The sequence below is a fragment of the Euleptes europaea genome, chromosome 15 (genome assembly GCF_029931775.1).
Source record: "Euleptes europaea isolate rEulEur1 chromosome 15, rEulEur1.hap1, whole genome shotgun sequence".
Lineage (NCBI taxonomy): Eukaryota > Metazoa > Chordata > Lepidosauria > Squamata > Sphaerodactylidae > Euleptes > Euleptes europaea.
This window is the reverse complement of record NC_079326.1, coordinates 37,836,882-37,852,022: the sequence shown is the minus strand read 5'-3', so window position 1 is coordinate 37,852,022 and position 15,141 is coordinate 37,836,882. Positions and strand designations below refer to the sequence as shown.

At 46.0% G+C, this 15,141-nt stretch overlaps 1 protein-coding gene across 1 annotated transcript in view; it reads left to right on the top strand.

The window, feature by feature from the left end:
• Positions 1-8,812: 8,812 nt before the first annotated feature.
• The window catches only part of LRP2 (LDL receptor related protein 2), a 181,593-nt gene continuing 175,264 nt past the window's right edge, over positions 8,813-15,141 (top strand). The window contains exon 1 of the mRNA XM_056861187.1: positions 8,813-8,942. Within this exon, the coding sequence (XP_056717165.1) occupies positions 8,813-8,942 (130 nt within the window). The remainder of the gene's footprint in view (positions 8,943-15,141) is intronic.

Here is a 15,141-nt window from a genome sequence, read left to right as displayed (position 1 = left end):
GAAAGGAGGCTAAAGCGACCGCGCGTTTTCGCCCTTTATCTTCCTTTAATCCCTGTTCCAGCCAGGATTCATGCGTTTCGCCTAACGCGCGCGTTCGATCCTGGCTAAAACAGGGATTAAAGGAGGATAAAAGGACCATGCGTCTTCACCCATCAATTGTGTGTGTGTGTGTGTTAAGTGCCATCAAGTCGCTTCCGACTCACGGCGACCCTATGAATGAAAGTCCTCCAAAATGTCCTATCTTTGACAGCCTTGCTCAGATCTTGCAAATTGAAGGCTGTGGCTTCCTTCATTGAGTCCCATCCATCTCTTGTTGGGTCTTCCTCTTTTCCTGCTGCCCTCCACTTTTCCTAGCATGACTGTCTTTTCCAGTGACTCCTATCGTCTCATGACGTGACCAAAATACGACAGCCTCAGTTTAGTCATTTTAGCTTCTAGGGTCAGTTGATTTGATCTATAACCCACTGATTTGTTTTTTGGGCCGTCCACGGAATCCGTAACCCTCTCCTCCAACGCCACATTTCAAAGGAATCTATTTTCTTCCAATCAGCTTTCTTTATTGTCCAGCTTTCACCCATCGATTCCAGGAACAGAACCGGTGAACACAACGAGCAACCCCCGTTTCTATGCCCCCTTGGCCGCCTGCGGCCACTCCCCCCTTGATCCGTGATGGGGGAACATAACCTGGTGACCAACGGTACACCTGGGCTTAGAGCCAACGGGGGTCCGTTTGCTTGACCAATAGGGCGAGCAGGGTTCAGGCTCCTCCGCGCAGAACTCAAGCTCCTGAGTCTCCCTTGCTTGCTCCCCAACTTCCTTTTGCACCGGTCTGTAAAGTTTGGGAAAAGGTCGCTCGCCAGCGCTCCTGACCACCCGGCATGCCCCCTCCGGGAAGGGTAATAGGAACCCACCCTCTCGCCGACGCCTAGCCTGGCGGAGCTCTTGGCGTAAGCCACTGGCCAGCCCTTCCCAGCTCCCGTGCGCAAAGGCAGGGGGCATCCCCAGGACGCCGCTCGCCCACCGGCTGCCTTTCCACGGGGATTGGGGGGAAGGGGCGGGAAGGGGGGGGGAGAGGCCGGCTGCCTTCCACAGAGCCCTCCCCCGGTGATTTTGGGATTGCAAAGCAGCGCCTCTCCCCTCCCCTCCCCTCCCCTCCCCTCCCCTCCCCTCCCCTCCCCAAGAGCAGCTGGCTCCGCTTGCGCCCTTGCTGTGCAACCACGCCAAGAATGCCAAGAGCCCCGCAACACAAAGGCGGCAACAATAAGGCGAGAGAAGCCCTTCGGCGCAGAAAGGAATGCTTTCAGGCCCCCTCCCTCCTTCCTCCTCCAGGGAAGCGAGGCGGGGAGGAGAGCCGGAGCCCCTCCCCGCCTCCCTCCCCTCCCCGCGGCTCTGGATCTTGTGATGGAGAGATCCGATCCCTTCTTTGTGATGAAGAGGGGGCCAGGAAGCTCATTGCCTATTCGGATCTGGGGCCCCCACCCCACCCCCCGCCAGTGGTTTCTGGCGGCTTGACCCCGGTGCCGTGTCGTACCACCGCCCCGGGCGCCCTGAACCTGCATAAATCACAACCCTCGCGGGCGCTTTGCGCTCCCCGCTTGCCCCCAATGGGAACGTTTGGGAGATTAGAGTCCTCGAGTGGTCGGAGGTCTGGGGGGGCGGGGGGGCGGAGGGAAGGACCCTGCTCTTAGGAAACGACGAACCGCCCCCGGCTGGCTTTGAAATGGATGTGGTTTTTGCAAGGTCTCATCCAGATGATTAAGGTCATTTTGGACCAAAGAGGAGGGGCCGGATGCGAGTCCAGCATGGACCGCTTTCCTACAAACGGAGCGCTCTATTGGACGCATGTACAGAGTGGTTCTGTTATGGAGAATACTTTAAAAAAATACCCCCCCCCCCAGTTATTTATAGTAACTTGCAGTTCCTGCCTTTAACCCCCTCCCCCCATGGAATCCAATGAAGTTTTTGTATGTGTTTAGCCAGGAAAGTGTGAACATTAGGATAACTGCAAAGGTTTGTAGAATGCTCTATTTTACTGTGCATTTCAATGCATGGCTGCAGTAGTCAAATTTTTTTCCATTTTCATTCTGTTTAAACGTTTAAATTATCCCATATTACCAAAAATCCCACAAAAGCAAGATGTTTCATATAACCTCTTATATACATTTTTGTTCTATCAATCAGAATGATTTCTATTATCATATCAGCCTTGTGTGCATGAGCATGTGGTAAAAGAGAGAGACACTGTTATCCAGTGTCTCTCTCACACAGTAAAGGGCTGATTCAATCTCAACTGATCATATCAATTGATGATTGATGCATGTGAATGAGCCACCACAGATTTAGCACCATGTATAGAACTAACGTATCTCCTCATGACAAAATGCTTGTTTTGTGGAGTCTGTTCACACATTCTGCTGCCTGTCTTTAAGTTAATAGAAATGCAATGCACAGAAATAGAGAAACTAGGCCTACATTTGTATCATATTAACACCAAGAAAACAAAACTGAGATTCAATTTTCTTCCTCAATCTAATGACACTCTAGTTTAAATGTAATCCAATGTATGCCTAAATCTTGGAGTAAATGCACAGTGCAGAGTGTCTCCAGTTTAAGCCCTTTGAAGTTAATGAGTTTAGAATGGACTAACTCTGCAGAACATTGTACTGTCAATCACCAACAAACCTCACAGCAGAAGCTGTGGATTCTAAGTTTTCTACTTTTCACCATTGCTATCCTGCATTTTATAGTAACCGGAAACATTTTTGATCTAGAAGGAATGTTTCCTATTCTGTTTATTACACCCTTGTCTAGAGATTTTAGTCTAAAGGCTTTTCACCACCACAGCCGGAGCGCCTGTCTTTATTTCTACCATAATCTACTCTGATTTTATATGTTACCACTCTTGCGTATTTCACGTGGGAACTACTGTAAGAGTAGGCAAGTTCTTCATCCTTGCTCTATGCTGCTCCTCTCCCCATGCTCTGCTACTCAATCTTTCCAATTCTCAAGAAAGAATTCTGAAAGGAAAAAAAAATCTTGTTGTGGTTCTGAACATTCAACACAAACATCTGCTTCCAGCTAGATTCGAGTCCAGTAGCACCTTAGAGACCAACATAGATTTTCGGGGGTATGAGCTTTCAAGAGTCAAACCTCCCTTTCTCACAGCTAGACTTATTTGAGTCCAGTAGCACCTTAGAGACTAACAAGATTTTCGGAGATATGAGCGTTCAAGTGTCAAACCTCCCTTTCTCACATACATGTAGGAATGGAGATCCCTGCGCCCTTATAACCCAGTCTACTGCTGACCAACACGGCTACCCCCTGGCAAATTTTCTTAATGCTTCTTATTAAGAAACCATTTACAGGAGTCTTGTGGCACTTGAAAGGCTAGCAAATTTTAAAGCTTTCATCGACCAGAGACCACTTTGTGAAATGCAACACTGCCAATTGCATTTTCGCAGGAGAGAATCTACACTAGAGAGCCCTTTCCTTAAAACAAAAGTACCTTTTGTCAGCGAATGCGAAGAGTGGATAACTATTCCACCATTTGGACAGGCTCGAGGAGCCTATCAGCCACTGTACTGGTTAGAATGCTGGAGTAGGGTCTGGAAGATCCAGGTTTGAATCCATTCTGGGCCTTGGAAGCTCCATTGGGTAACCTTGAGACAGTCACTCCCTCAGTCTAACCCACCTCCCCATGACATTCTTGTGAAGATAAACGGAATGATGTTGTAAGCTGATTTTGGGTCCTATTGAGGAGAAAAGTGGGATCTAAATAACCAAAAAAATAATGCTATAGGGTATTTAGTTAGTTAGTTAGGGTAGTTAGGTTTGTATCCTGCCCTCACTCCCTGGTAAAGGCTGGGGTCAGGGCGGCTCACAACATGATAATCAATGTAATAAATACAATAAAATGTCAATAAAATTGTCAAAATAAAACAATTTACAAAATCAACAATTTTTTACATCCCCATAATCAACAATTTTTTACATCCCCATAAATATTAGACAGTAAAGCAGAATGGCGCTCATACCACTGCAGGGCCTGCGGGCAGTCGGGACCCCCACATATTAGCTGATAAATAGTGCAGGACAAGAAAAAGGTGGGGGAAAGTAGACCAGCACTGATGGAAAACCATTGCTGTCTTCAACCTCAGGCCTGGTGGAATAACTCCATCTTGCAGGCCCTGTGAAATTCTTTAAGATCCCATAGAGCTCTGATCTCATTAGAAAGGGAGTTCCACCAGGCCGGGGCCGAAAAAGCCCTAGCCCTGGTTGAGGAGGACACTCTTATTCGCAGAGCATATTGTTCTCTGGGGGGCATACCAGGAGAGGCGGCCCTGCAGATACGAAGGTCCCAGATCGTGTTATCTGAACTGAAAAATAAAGCATGCAAAACTTAGATAAGACTTGACCCCCAACCCTCCCACCATCCCCCCTTTTTGGTCTATTTCCTACTCTTTCTTTTTTCCTCCTTCTTTCCCCTCCCTCTGAATCCTTCATCTAATCACCTGAAGTTCCCCCTTGTTGTTTATTTCATTATGTCAGCTTTATATGAAAGCTACACAAATACGGAAGTATGTTGGAATAAAGCAGTGGTTTTGGAAAAAGCAATGGATGTTGCAACACAGGCTGTATTAATCACACTTTGTCTAATCCAATCTACTGATGTAAACATGCACTTTGAATTCAAGTAACATAAACACACAAGAATCAAGGCATTGTAAACACTGTGTGAAATTGTACCCTTCTGTTCCACACCCTTGATTCTGTAGGATTTTCACATTATCGATCTTCATCAAGACCACTTTCCTTCTGTTATGTTCTTTTGCACAGTTCCAGCTGATTAAATTATTTATAATTTAACCTGGTCTTTCACACACTTTATGCAGGGGTTGTTTAATATTTAGGAGGCTGAGAAAGAGGAGGGAAGTAGAAAGAGGTCCCAGACCGTGTTATCTGAACTGAAAAATAAAGCATGCAATACTGGAAAAAATTAGATCTAGTTGAAACTACGCATGAGGGCAAAACTGAAGTAGAATAATTACAGTGGTATTATATGTAAGGCTAACAAAGATCGGAAAAACATGCCATTAATACAGGTAATACTTAGCACAGAATTCCCCAGCTGATAACTTTCCTGGTGCCCACTAAATGTAGTTAGAAAGTGGGTGGGCTTTTGCCCAGCATGGATTTCTGATTGGCCATTGGGGATCTGGGGTCTGACAGGGCTTTTGCCCAGCATGGATTTCTGATTGGCCATTGGGGATCTGATTGGCTGAGCGGATCTTTTAAAAGCTGCTTTGGCAAAAGGATCTTTTCTGTGTGACTGGAGATAAGCTGTGTGTATGCAAGAAAAGATTTGGAGACAGTGTGTTTATTTTAAAGGACATCCTGTTGATGCCCTAAATGTGGAAAGGTTGCTATTAGAGTTATGTATAACCTTACTCCCTGACATTTTATGGTTGGCTCTGCCTTCTGTGGCAGTCATTTTATGGTTGCGCTCACACCACCTTGTGTGAAGATTCCCAAGATTCCCACAGGCTCAAAACGGTTAGGGAACCCTGACTTAGCATTTACATGGTGCTTTAATAAAACTTCATATGCATTGGAAAGCTAGTGCTCTGTAGTGGTTAGTGTTAGACTAGGATCTGGGAGACCCAGGTTTGATTCCCTACTCGGCCATGGGAAGTTGTTGGGTGACTTTGGGCCAGTCACACACTCTCAGCCTGACCTACTTCACAGGGTTGTTGTGAGAATAAAATGGAAGGCAGGAGAATAATGTAAGCCTCTTTGGGTCCCCAGAAAGGCATTCTCTACATGAAGTTAATCAACTAGAGTAAGTCTTACCATCAGTATTGGCCAGCATTATTCCCATGTTTCAAACAGGTAAGGCTGCCAGCTCCCGGTTGGGAAATACCTGGAGATTTTGTGGGCGGAGCCAGAGGAGGGCAGGGTTTGGGGAGGGACTTCAATGCCATATAGTCAAATTGCCAGAGCAACCATTCTCTCCAGGAGAACTGATCTGTCGCATGGAGGTCAGTTGTAATAGCAGCAGTTTGCCAGCTTCCATGCAACAGATCAGTTCCCTTGGAGAAAATGGCATATCCTAAAACCCTACCCTCCTCTGGCTCCGCCCACAAACTCTCCAGGTACTTCCCAACTGGGATTTTAGGGCTGAAGCAGATTGTGACTTGCTACTTGGGAACCAAGGGGAAAGTATTCCAGAGTAGCCCTGCTAGCCTGTGGCAGCCAGGGTTGAAAGTAATTTAAATTTCTTACCAGTTCTGTCTGGAAGGGACTCGAAGCACAAGAAGGGATGTCTAGAGACCACTTCAACCCCTTTATTAGTGATACTCTGTACCTGCCCATATCCTCTTGCTTTAACCCCTGGTTGCACAAAAATAAATAAGAGCTCTATGACACTTTAAAATCTAACAAGATTTTATTCCAGTATAAATTTGTGTTCGCTAAAGTCCGGTTTGTCAAATGTGTGTAGTGGGGTCCTCACTAGGCAGATATGAGTTTGTGAATAAAATGACAAACAGCAGGGTCAAAAGGGCTACAATTCACAGGAAGTGCAATGTATTTGTGTAAAAGTCAAGTGTGATCAATGAAAGTATGGAGCACTGTAAAGGTTTACGACAAAACAAACCATCCTCTTCCACCAAGTTTGTCACACGTTACCGTATTTTGACCAATATTGTCTTGACAATCCTAAATTCAGGAAAGTCTTTATGCAAGCTAGGACTAACACTGCCTTCGGCGATCCTCCGTGGCAGATTCCTGAAAACACCTTACGCGGAAAGAGTCTGCAGATGTGGCGTAGGATGTCCTGACTCCCTGTCGCAAATACTTTTGGACTGTCATCTTTATGATTCCCCAAGAGGAAACCTCATAAAACCTATAGTTTTGAACTTTTCCTCAAATAACACGAAAATACTTTATAAACTATTAGCTGATAAGGATCCTGAGATAACCAAAAACGTGGCACAATTTCTGACGATAGCAGTCAACCAATGGGAATCTAGTTGAAAGTAGAACCACAACATTAAGGAATGATTTATATTAATTTTATTTTACTTTAACCTTTTATGTACTGTAAATTGTACTATGCCAATAAAGGTATTTGAAATTTGACCAATAGCAAATCTTTCCAGCGGCGAATATCTTCAACTTGGCTTTCCTCAGGCCCGCTCTTGACAAGATTTTTTTTCAAAAATACAGAATTAATTAAAAAAGCCCACTTTAAGTTAATGCCATTAATTGTTCTATTTTTGTCAAAGCCAAGCCATTTAATCAGTCCTAATTGATACTTATTAGATAGGTGGGAGAAATGGAGGAATCAGAATATTCATTCTTAAAGGAAGTTGAAAATGATACTTATCACCTAATCCATTTTTATTTTGTTTATATCTGTTCTTTCTTTTTTATTGTTTTCTTTCTTTTTCTTTCAATATAAGTAAATGAAACAGCAAACATTATAAACGTCTGTAACAACATTAGGATTAGAATCTTACACAAAGGCGATTACAATTAAACGGTAAGATTGAGGGAGGTGTAGGGGAAGTCACTATATTTTATTTTTTATCTATACATGGATGTATTTTCAACAATTATTAATTAGAATGTATACTTTGATGTTGACTTATATTGACAGTTGAACACATTGTTTAATCAGTATAGAAAAATAATAAAAAAAATTATATATATAAAAAAGAAAATACAGCCCATTGGTTCTTGTGGGTTATCCGGGCTGTGTGACCGTGGTCTTGGTGTTTTCTTTCCTGACGTTTCGCCAGCAGCTGTGGCCGGCATCTTCAGAGGAGTAAAATACAGCCCACTTTGAGAAAGATTGCAATGGATTGTGAACTTTTCCTGAGGTTTCTGCCAGGCCATTTATTCATGGAAGGTTTTGCCTTGGAGTGGCCACTCTATAGATGCACATTTCCCCCACCTGAATTCTCAAAACTCTGCATGGGGGCTTATTGTTGAGTTTTGAGAATGTGAATGGGGAAAAAGTGCATCTAAAGAGTGGCCACTCCAAGGCAAAACTTTCCATGAATAAATAGTGCGTGTCGCATGGAAGGGGTGGAGTGAGGCATCTCGCTTAGGGAGGCGAGCCGCCTTCCCAGTCCTGCAAAAAAGCACCGACCCAGCGGAGTTTCGCCTGCCCGCACCCCCCGCCCCCGCCTGGCCAAGTGCAGAAGGCGGGGCAAACCCCTGCCTGCGAGGGCCCGGAGCAATTGGCCTCATGCTAGTTCCGGGGCATAAAGAGCTTTATGCAATGCCTGGCCATGGCTCAGCTGACGAGCGCGCCTTGCTCCGGCAACTAGCGGCATAAAAGGGAGGAGGGGGGGAGAAAAGCCCCCGGCCGGGCTGTGCTGAGCCGCGTCCGCCTCTCCTGCTGCAGCGCCGCGAGCTTGGAGCATCCCAGCCCCGATGGGACCCGGCCGGCGCGCGGAGCCGGCCGCGACAGCTGCTTGCAAGCTGCTCGTGCTGCTGGCCGCGTGCGTCGTGCGAGCCGCCTGCCAAGGTGAGCCCGCCGCGGGGGGGGGGAGCTTTGGGGAGGGGGATGCTTTCCCTGCTTGCAACCAGACTTTTTGTGTGTGTGTTTTTTTCCCCAAGGGGCGGGCGCTGGTGGTGGAAGGGGGAAATGCTAACTTTACAAAACAGACAGCCCCCCCCCCAAAAAAACCCCCCAGTCCCACCTTTCCCACCTATTCCTTTCCCCCGCAATGAATGAACTGGGTGTGTTTCTTGTATACGCGTCGGGAGCTGGCGGCGGTCTCCTTTTAGGGCGCTTGCCCCCATGCCGAGCGAGGCGCTTTCAAGCCGCTTCCAGTGCACTTTGCAGATGGGTCGGACTGTGGGAATGGGCAAACTCCACTTGCGCGCGATCGTGCAAGTGGACGGGAAGCGCATGCTTCAGCGTGCAACTGGTGGGATCGGAAAGGTCGCGCTCTCCGTTTAGGGCGGCGTTGCGAAAACCCTGGCGGGTTAGGAAAGAAACGGATCAGTACTGTTCATTAAGGGGGGAAAAAGACATTACTTTTCGCCCCGGAGGGTTCTGTACTCGTTTGCGGCCCGGAGTTAATTCGTATATCGTCCAGCAGTGCTAAAATGTAGCGTCCCCCCCTCCCCCAGGCTTTGCATACAGCTGGTCGAGGGGGACGCTCGAGCCAGGCGCGTGTTTGGGGTGAAATCGTTGGTTTTGCTGGTTGTTGTTTTTTTTTTTTTTTTGCAAAGATCTACTGAGGAGTAAATCTTTGCAGAGTCCTCTGCGGCGTGGCTTCTGCACCGAGGCGCATCTTTTTTCTTACGGTTTGGAAACGAGGGGTTTCCCAAAAGAGATCTCTGCGCACGCATTGATACAAGCCGCGAGCAAGAGAAAACCGTGTCTATACGTGCAGAGTGCATGTGGCGTTGTTGGTTTTCTTAAAAAGAAAAGAAAAAAAAGACAACCAGATGTTTTTGTCTGGAGCACAATAAGCTTCCCCTCCGCTGCTCGCAGACAGATTTGAAGTTGGGAGAGAACTTTTTCTCTCTCGGCTTTGCTGTTGCTAGGAGATGGGGGGAAACATGTGACTGGCGGAGCAGGGCTGCCTGAGAGCTTCACAGGCCTCATTATACCTCCTGCTTCTCCTCCCTCATCCCCTGGTACTAATCTAGGGATGGAGGAGGCTCTAGCTCCCCCCATCGCCCCCCTCCCCATGAATCTGCCTTCTACTGAATCAGACACCCTTGGTCCATCAAAGTCAGTATTGTCTACTCAGACTGGCAGCAGCTCTCCAGGGTCTCAGGCAGGGGTCTTTCCCACCAACTACTGCCTGGTCCTTTTAATTGGAGATGCCTGGGGATTGAACCTGGGACCTTCTACATGCAAAGCAGAGGCTCTTCCCCTGAGCCAGAGCCCCGTTTCCACCTGCGGCCCCTTCCTCCCTGCCCCCCCCTCTCTCTGTCACACACCAAGGCGAGTGCAATTACCCTACAATGAATGAAAACCCTATTGTTGCAAGAGGATTAGAAGTAAATTTCCTGGGGCACCGATATCGGCCCCCGGGGTGGCCCCGTCCAGCTAGGATGTGTGTGTTGTGTGGATGCATTCAAATAGTTAATCTGCTTTCTTTGCTCAACTCTTAGCGTAAGCTCCTTAGAAGGAATCAAGTAAGTAATTATGCAGCAACTGCTGCTAACAGCACCCTCTTTCCTGAGCAGGGAAGTAGTTAGGCAGATACCTGATGTACACCAGGAGCCTTGCTAAATCTCCAGCTGAGAAGGTCAGAATGGGCAGGAAGCTAATTCCTTGGCAGTTACTATTTTCATTAGTGTCTGAAGCCAAGTGCTGGCAAGCCTGAGGTCCTTCCCGGCCGAGTGGGTAATTTCTTCTCGAATGTGTTCTGTGGAAATCTCTGGGTTTCCAGTTCCCTATTAAGCCCTGGCAACAGATTCCAGAGTGGCAGCCGTATTAATGATCTTACAGGAACAAACAGCCTTGGGGCACCGTGAAAAATGTTATCCTCCAGTGATATGCCCCGTGGCGCAGAGTGGTAAGCTGCAATACTGCAGTCCAAGTTCTGCTCATGACCTGAGTTTGATCCCAACGGGAGTTGGTTTCAGGTAGCCGGCTCAAGGTTGATCCATCCTTCCATCCTTCTGAGGTCGGTAAAATGAGTACCCAGCTTGCTGGGGGTAAAGGGAAGATGACTGGGGAAGGCACTGGCAAACCACCCTCTAAACAAAGTCTGCCTAGGAAACGTCGGGATGTGACATCACCCCATTGGTCAGGAGTGACCCGGTGCTTGCACAGGGGACCTTTACCTTACCCAGTGATATGCATATAATCACCTTCCTCTAAGAGGGCCAGGTGGCATACATGTCCCCCCTCTTTATTGTAACAGCACTGTGAGGTAGCGTAGAATGATCCCTTGTAGAGTAGCGGTTAGAGTTGGACTGGGATCTGGGAAGCGAGTTCAAATCCCCATTCAGCCATGAGTCATTGGGTGACTTTGAGTGAATCTCTCAGCCTAGCCTATCAAAGGGTGGTTGTGAGGGTAAAGATGGAGTGGAGGAGAACTAGGTAGACTTGTCCTGAACTCCTTGGAGGAAGGGCAGGATAAAAATATCCAAAATAAAAGAAACAATGATTGACTCAGGGTTGAGCAAGAATGTGAACCTGAGACTGAGCCTCCCTGGTCCTGAGAGTCAAAGCATCCAGCAGACAGTTTCCCATCAGCCTGTTAAATGGAGGTTTTAGATGAAGCTGCAATTTGGATCAGGGATGTGAGCTAAGGGAAGAGGGGATTTCAACCCCTACCAGTTTTCCTAGTGGAAACAAGGTCCCTCATGCTATTTTGGCAGTCTCAAAGGAAAAAAAAAAAGACATGTCCTTTACAAACCTGTCTTTTTCCTCCTGTAAAATTTCTCATTAGAATGTGGGAAGTCTGGTTTTGATTAGCAAGGCTGTTCTGGGGTTGACGGTTTCCTATTATCATGTTGGTTTGGACCTTTGAGACTTTAACTGTTACACCAGACTGGCTGTTAACATACATAGTGTAGATGGGAACATAACGGCTTTTCAGAAACAAACCCAACAACAGTAGGGCCAAAAGGACGTGAACTGCAGTAAGTAGCAGTAGATTTATGGCATTCCTATGTTTACCATACTTGATCGCTTCTTTGAGCCAGACAGGGTTTTTTTTAATTGATACACATCAGAGCTCACATAAAACAATGTAACTGTAGTCATGTCAGTGGTCAACTGTTTCCCCCCCCCAGCCGTCAGCTGCTCTTAATTGCCACCTCTTTGGACTATACTACTCTTAACTACCATGACAGGGTTGTTGGAACATAGCGTTCTGTACCTCTAGAAACTCTACGTTCTTGTACCTCTACAAATGCATATTACAGGTGTCTAAAAGAGTCTTGAAACACACTATTAATGACAGCATGCACTATAATAAATATGTAATGCTGTTTTTCTGACTGTGCTGTGCTAACAGCAGTGGTGAGATAAAAACCCAGAATCCTGATTAAGTTTGAACTGAATTGAACCAAGTTTGCTGATAAACTAGTATTGTCGCTCTGCATCCTCCCTCTGAATTCCCTTGGAGAGCACACATACAACCAATGCTCTGCCAGCTTCACTGGCTCCCGAGTGAACACCAAGGTTTTGGAACTGACCTTTCAAGCCCTAAACGGTCTGAGACCATTGTATCTGTGGGACTGCCTCTTCCAATATTCCCCCACAAAGGGTGCTGCTCTTAGCTGGCCCAAGATATGTCTGGCTGTCCTCAACCAGAGCCAGGGCTTTCTTGGCTCTGGCCCCAGCCTGGTGGAATTCTCTGTCGAGACCCGGGCCCTGTGGGACTTGGTTCAATTCCACAGGGCCTGTAATACAGAGATGTTCCTCCAGGCCTATGGTTGAGGACAGTGATGGATGAACACATGAAGCTGCCTTCTACTGAATCAGACCCTCGGTCCATCAAAGTCAGTATTGTCTACTCAGACCAGCAGCGGCTCTCCAGGGTCTCAGGCAGAAGTCTTTCACATCGTCTACCTGCCTAGTCCCTTTAACTGGAGATTCCGGGGATTGAACCTGGGACGTTCTGCATGCCAAGCAGATGCTCTTCCACTGAGCCACGGCCCCTCAATTGGCCATCTATGCTGGACAGCTCTAAGGTTTATGCCCCCTGGTGCTTTGCCATGTCCCCTGCTGCCCACCCATATGATAAGGGGGATTTATTATCACACCATCTGTTAAGATTAGGTTTTAATTGTGCTGTGTTTTAAGTCATGTTTGTTAAATAAATATCATAAAACAAATTGTATAGCTTTAGGATTGTTAGCCGCCCTGAGCCCGAATTCGGTTGGGAAAGAGCGGAATAGAAATTGAATAAAATGAAGTCAGTGTGGTGTGGTGTAGTGGTTAGATTGCTGGCCTAGGACCAGCAACCCCCTCCCCACTCTGTCACTAAGCCCAGTGGATGACCATGGGCCTAGTCACCTTTACTCATCCTAACCTACCTCACAGGGTGGTTGTAAGTATGAAATTGAGTAAAGAGAAACATTGTCTCTGTTCTGAGCTCCTTAGAGGTATAGCGGGATAAAGATAATAAAATAAAAACGAGGTCTTTTTGTTGAGGTTTGATTATTTGCTTAATACATTTTAAGAAATTTGTTGATATTTATACACTGATTTTCCTAACATCATTTGTGATGTACCAACACATTGAAACTTATATTTACAAAACAGTTAAAATGATTAACTATAAAAAATGAATATGTTGTGGCAGTTTCAGTTTTAATACATGCACACACAGTAGCATTTCTAATCTAAAAGCCTGTAGGAAGAAATAAAATAAACTAGAGGGAAATATCTCAATACAGAAAAACAACACTGTCTCAGTCCAAAATTGAACAAAACAGCAGAGTTTTCATCTGAAGAATGAACAAAGAGAAGGCACCCTATAAATCTTAAGTGAGTAAACCATCCATGAATGTGGCATACTGTTGAGAAGGTCCTAGCCCTGGCTTCTACTTCCTCCACCAGAGAAGATGGGACTTCCTGGAGAAAGCCTCTCCTGGTGAGAATGACCTGTTTATCCTATATAGACAGCAGAAGGGTCTTGTGGGTTGGTGATGTAATTTTGGAGGATGAAAAGGTGAACGAGTCCTTAATTTATGGCTGATGTTGTTAAAAAAGGTAAAGGTAGTCCCCTGTGCAGGCATCGGGTCATTACTGACCCATGGGGCAATGTCACATCATGATGTTTACTGGGCAGACTATACTTACAGGGTGGTTTGCCATTGCCTTCCCCAGTCATCTGCACTTTATGCCCAGCAAGCTAGGTACTCATTTCACCGACCTCAGAAGGATGGAAGGCTGAGTCAGTCTTGAGCCAGCTACCTGAAACCGACTTCTGTCGGGATCAAACTCAGGTTGTGAGCAGAGCTTTGGCTGCAGTACTGCAGTTTACCACTCTGCACCACAGGGCTTCTCGATGTTATTAGGTCCTGTAATAATATTGCCTGAATAGGTATTTGGACAGAGTTGCCATTTTGGCTTGCTACAGGGCTTAACTCTTGGGTTTGTGTGTTTCTGCCTACTAGACTCTTTGTTGTAGCTCTTTTAGATGATAGAACTGCCTATATGTGAGGATAGGCCTACAACACAAGGTTGGGGGGAGGGGCAAGAGAGAAAAAGAAAAATATTATTATCCCTGATGGGCTGTAGGGCTTTAATGATGTGTTGAAGTTATAACTGGGAGATATAGGTGGCAAGTCATGTTCAGACTCTTCTGGTTCTGTCTCTTCTGGGCTTGGTTGCTCTGGGATAACAGTTTGGCTTTGCTGAGTAGATGCTGTAATTTTAGGTATTGGGTAGGTGAATAATTGTAGAAATAGGTGAGATACAGAGCAGCAGAGTTAGACCCATCTGTCTGTTGAAGTAAGTGGCCTTAGAAGGGTACAACTCTGCTTAAGATGGCAGTGTCCACATGTGAGTGATGAGAATAAATATGATTATATTGTAGATCTTGAAGATTCATGATGGATTGTATGGAAGGCTTTGGTTAGTAACTGAAAACAAAGGGAATGTTTATATATGCATCACAGAGTTTCATGGTGGTAAGTAGAAAGTAAACCTGCTGCATGAACCAATCCAGAGTCAGGACACTGATAGGATGGAAGGAGTGAAAGAACTAGTAGAATTCTAACATCTCCTTACCATGGGTTTCCAGGAAGATGTCGTTGATTGTCTTAAGTAGAGGAGGGTCCTGAGTGTCAGGAACTAAGCAAGCATGATGAAAAATCTGCCATGTTAACATACTGTGGAGTCCTCTCACTATACATGGCAGGGTCTGGCAAATAAGCAGCAGTGTTGGAAACTTAGCTAGAAACACTTAGTGTGATTGTGCCATTTTCCAAAACAGGGATTTTTTGATAGCTGATAGAAGACCCTGGTGAAGCTGGAAGTCCTGAATCAATAGCTTTCTTCTCGTGGTAGGTACTTCATCTCAGTTACCAGGAGGTATATGAAGGTATATTAGGTTTTTACATCTATCCTTACCTGGGATGTTTGGCAGGATACAAAAACTTTGGCAACCCCGTAGGATTTTCAAGGCAAGAAATAATCTGAGT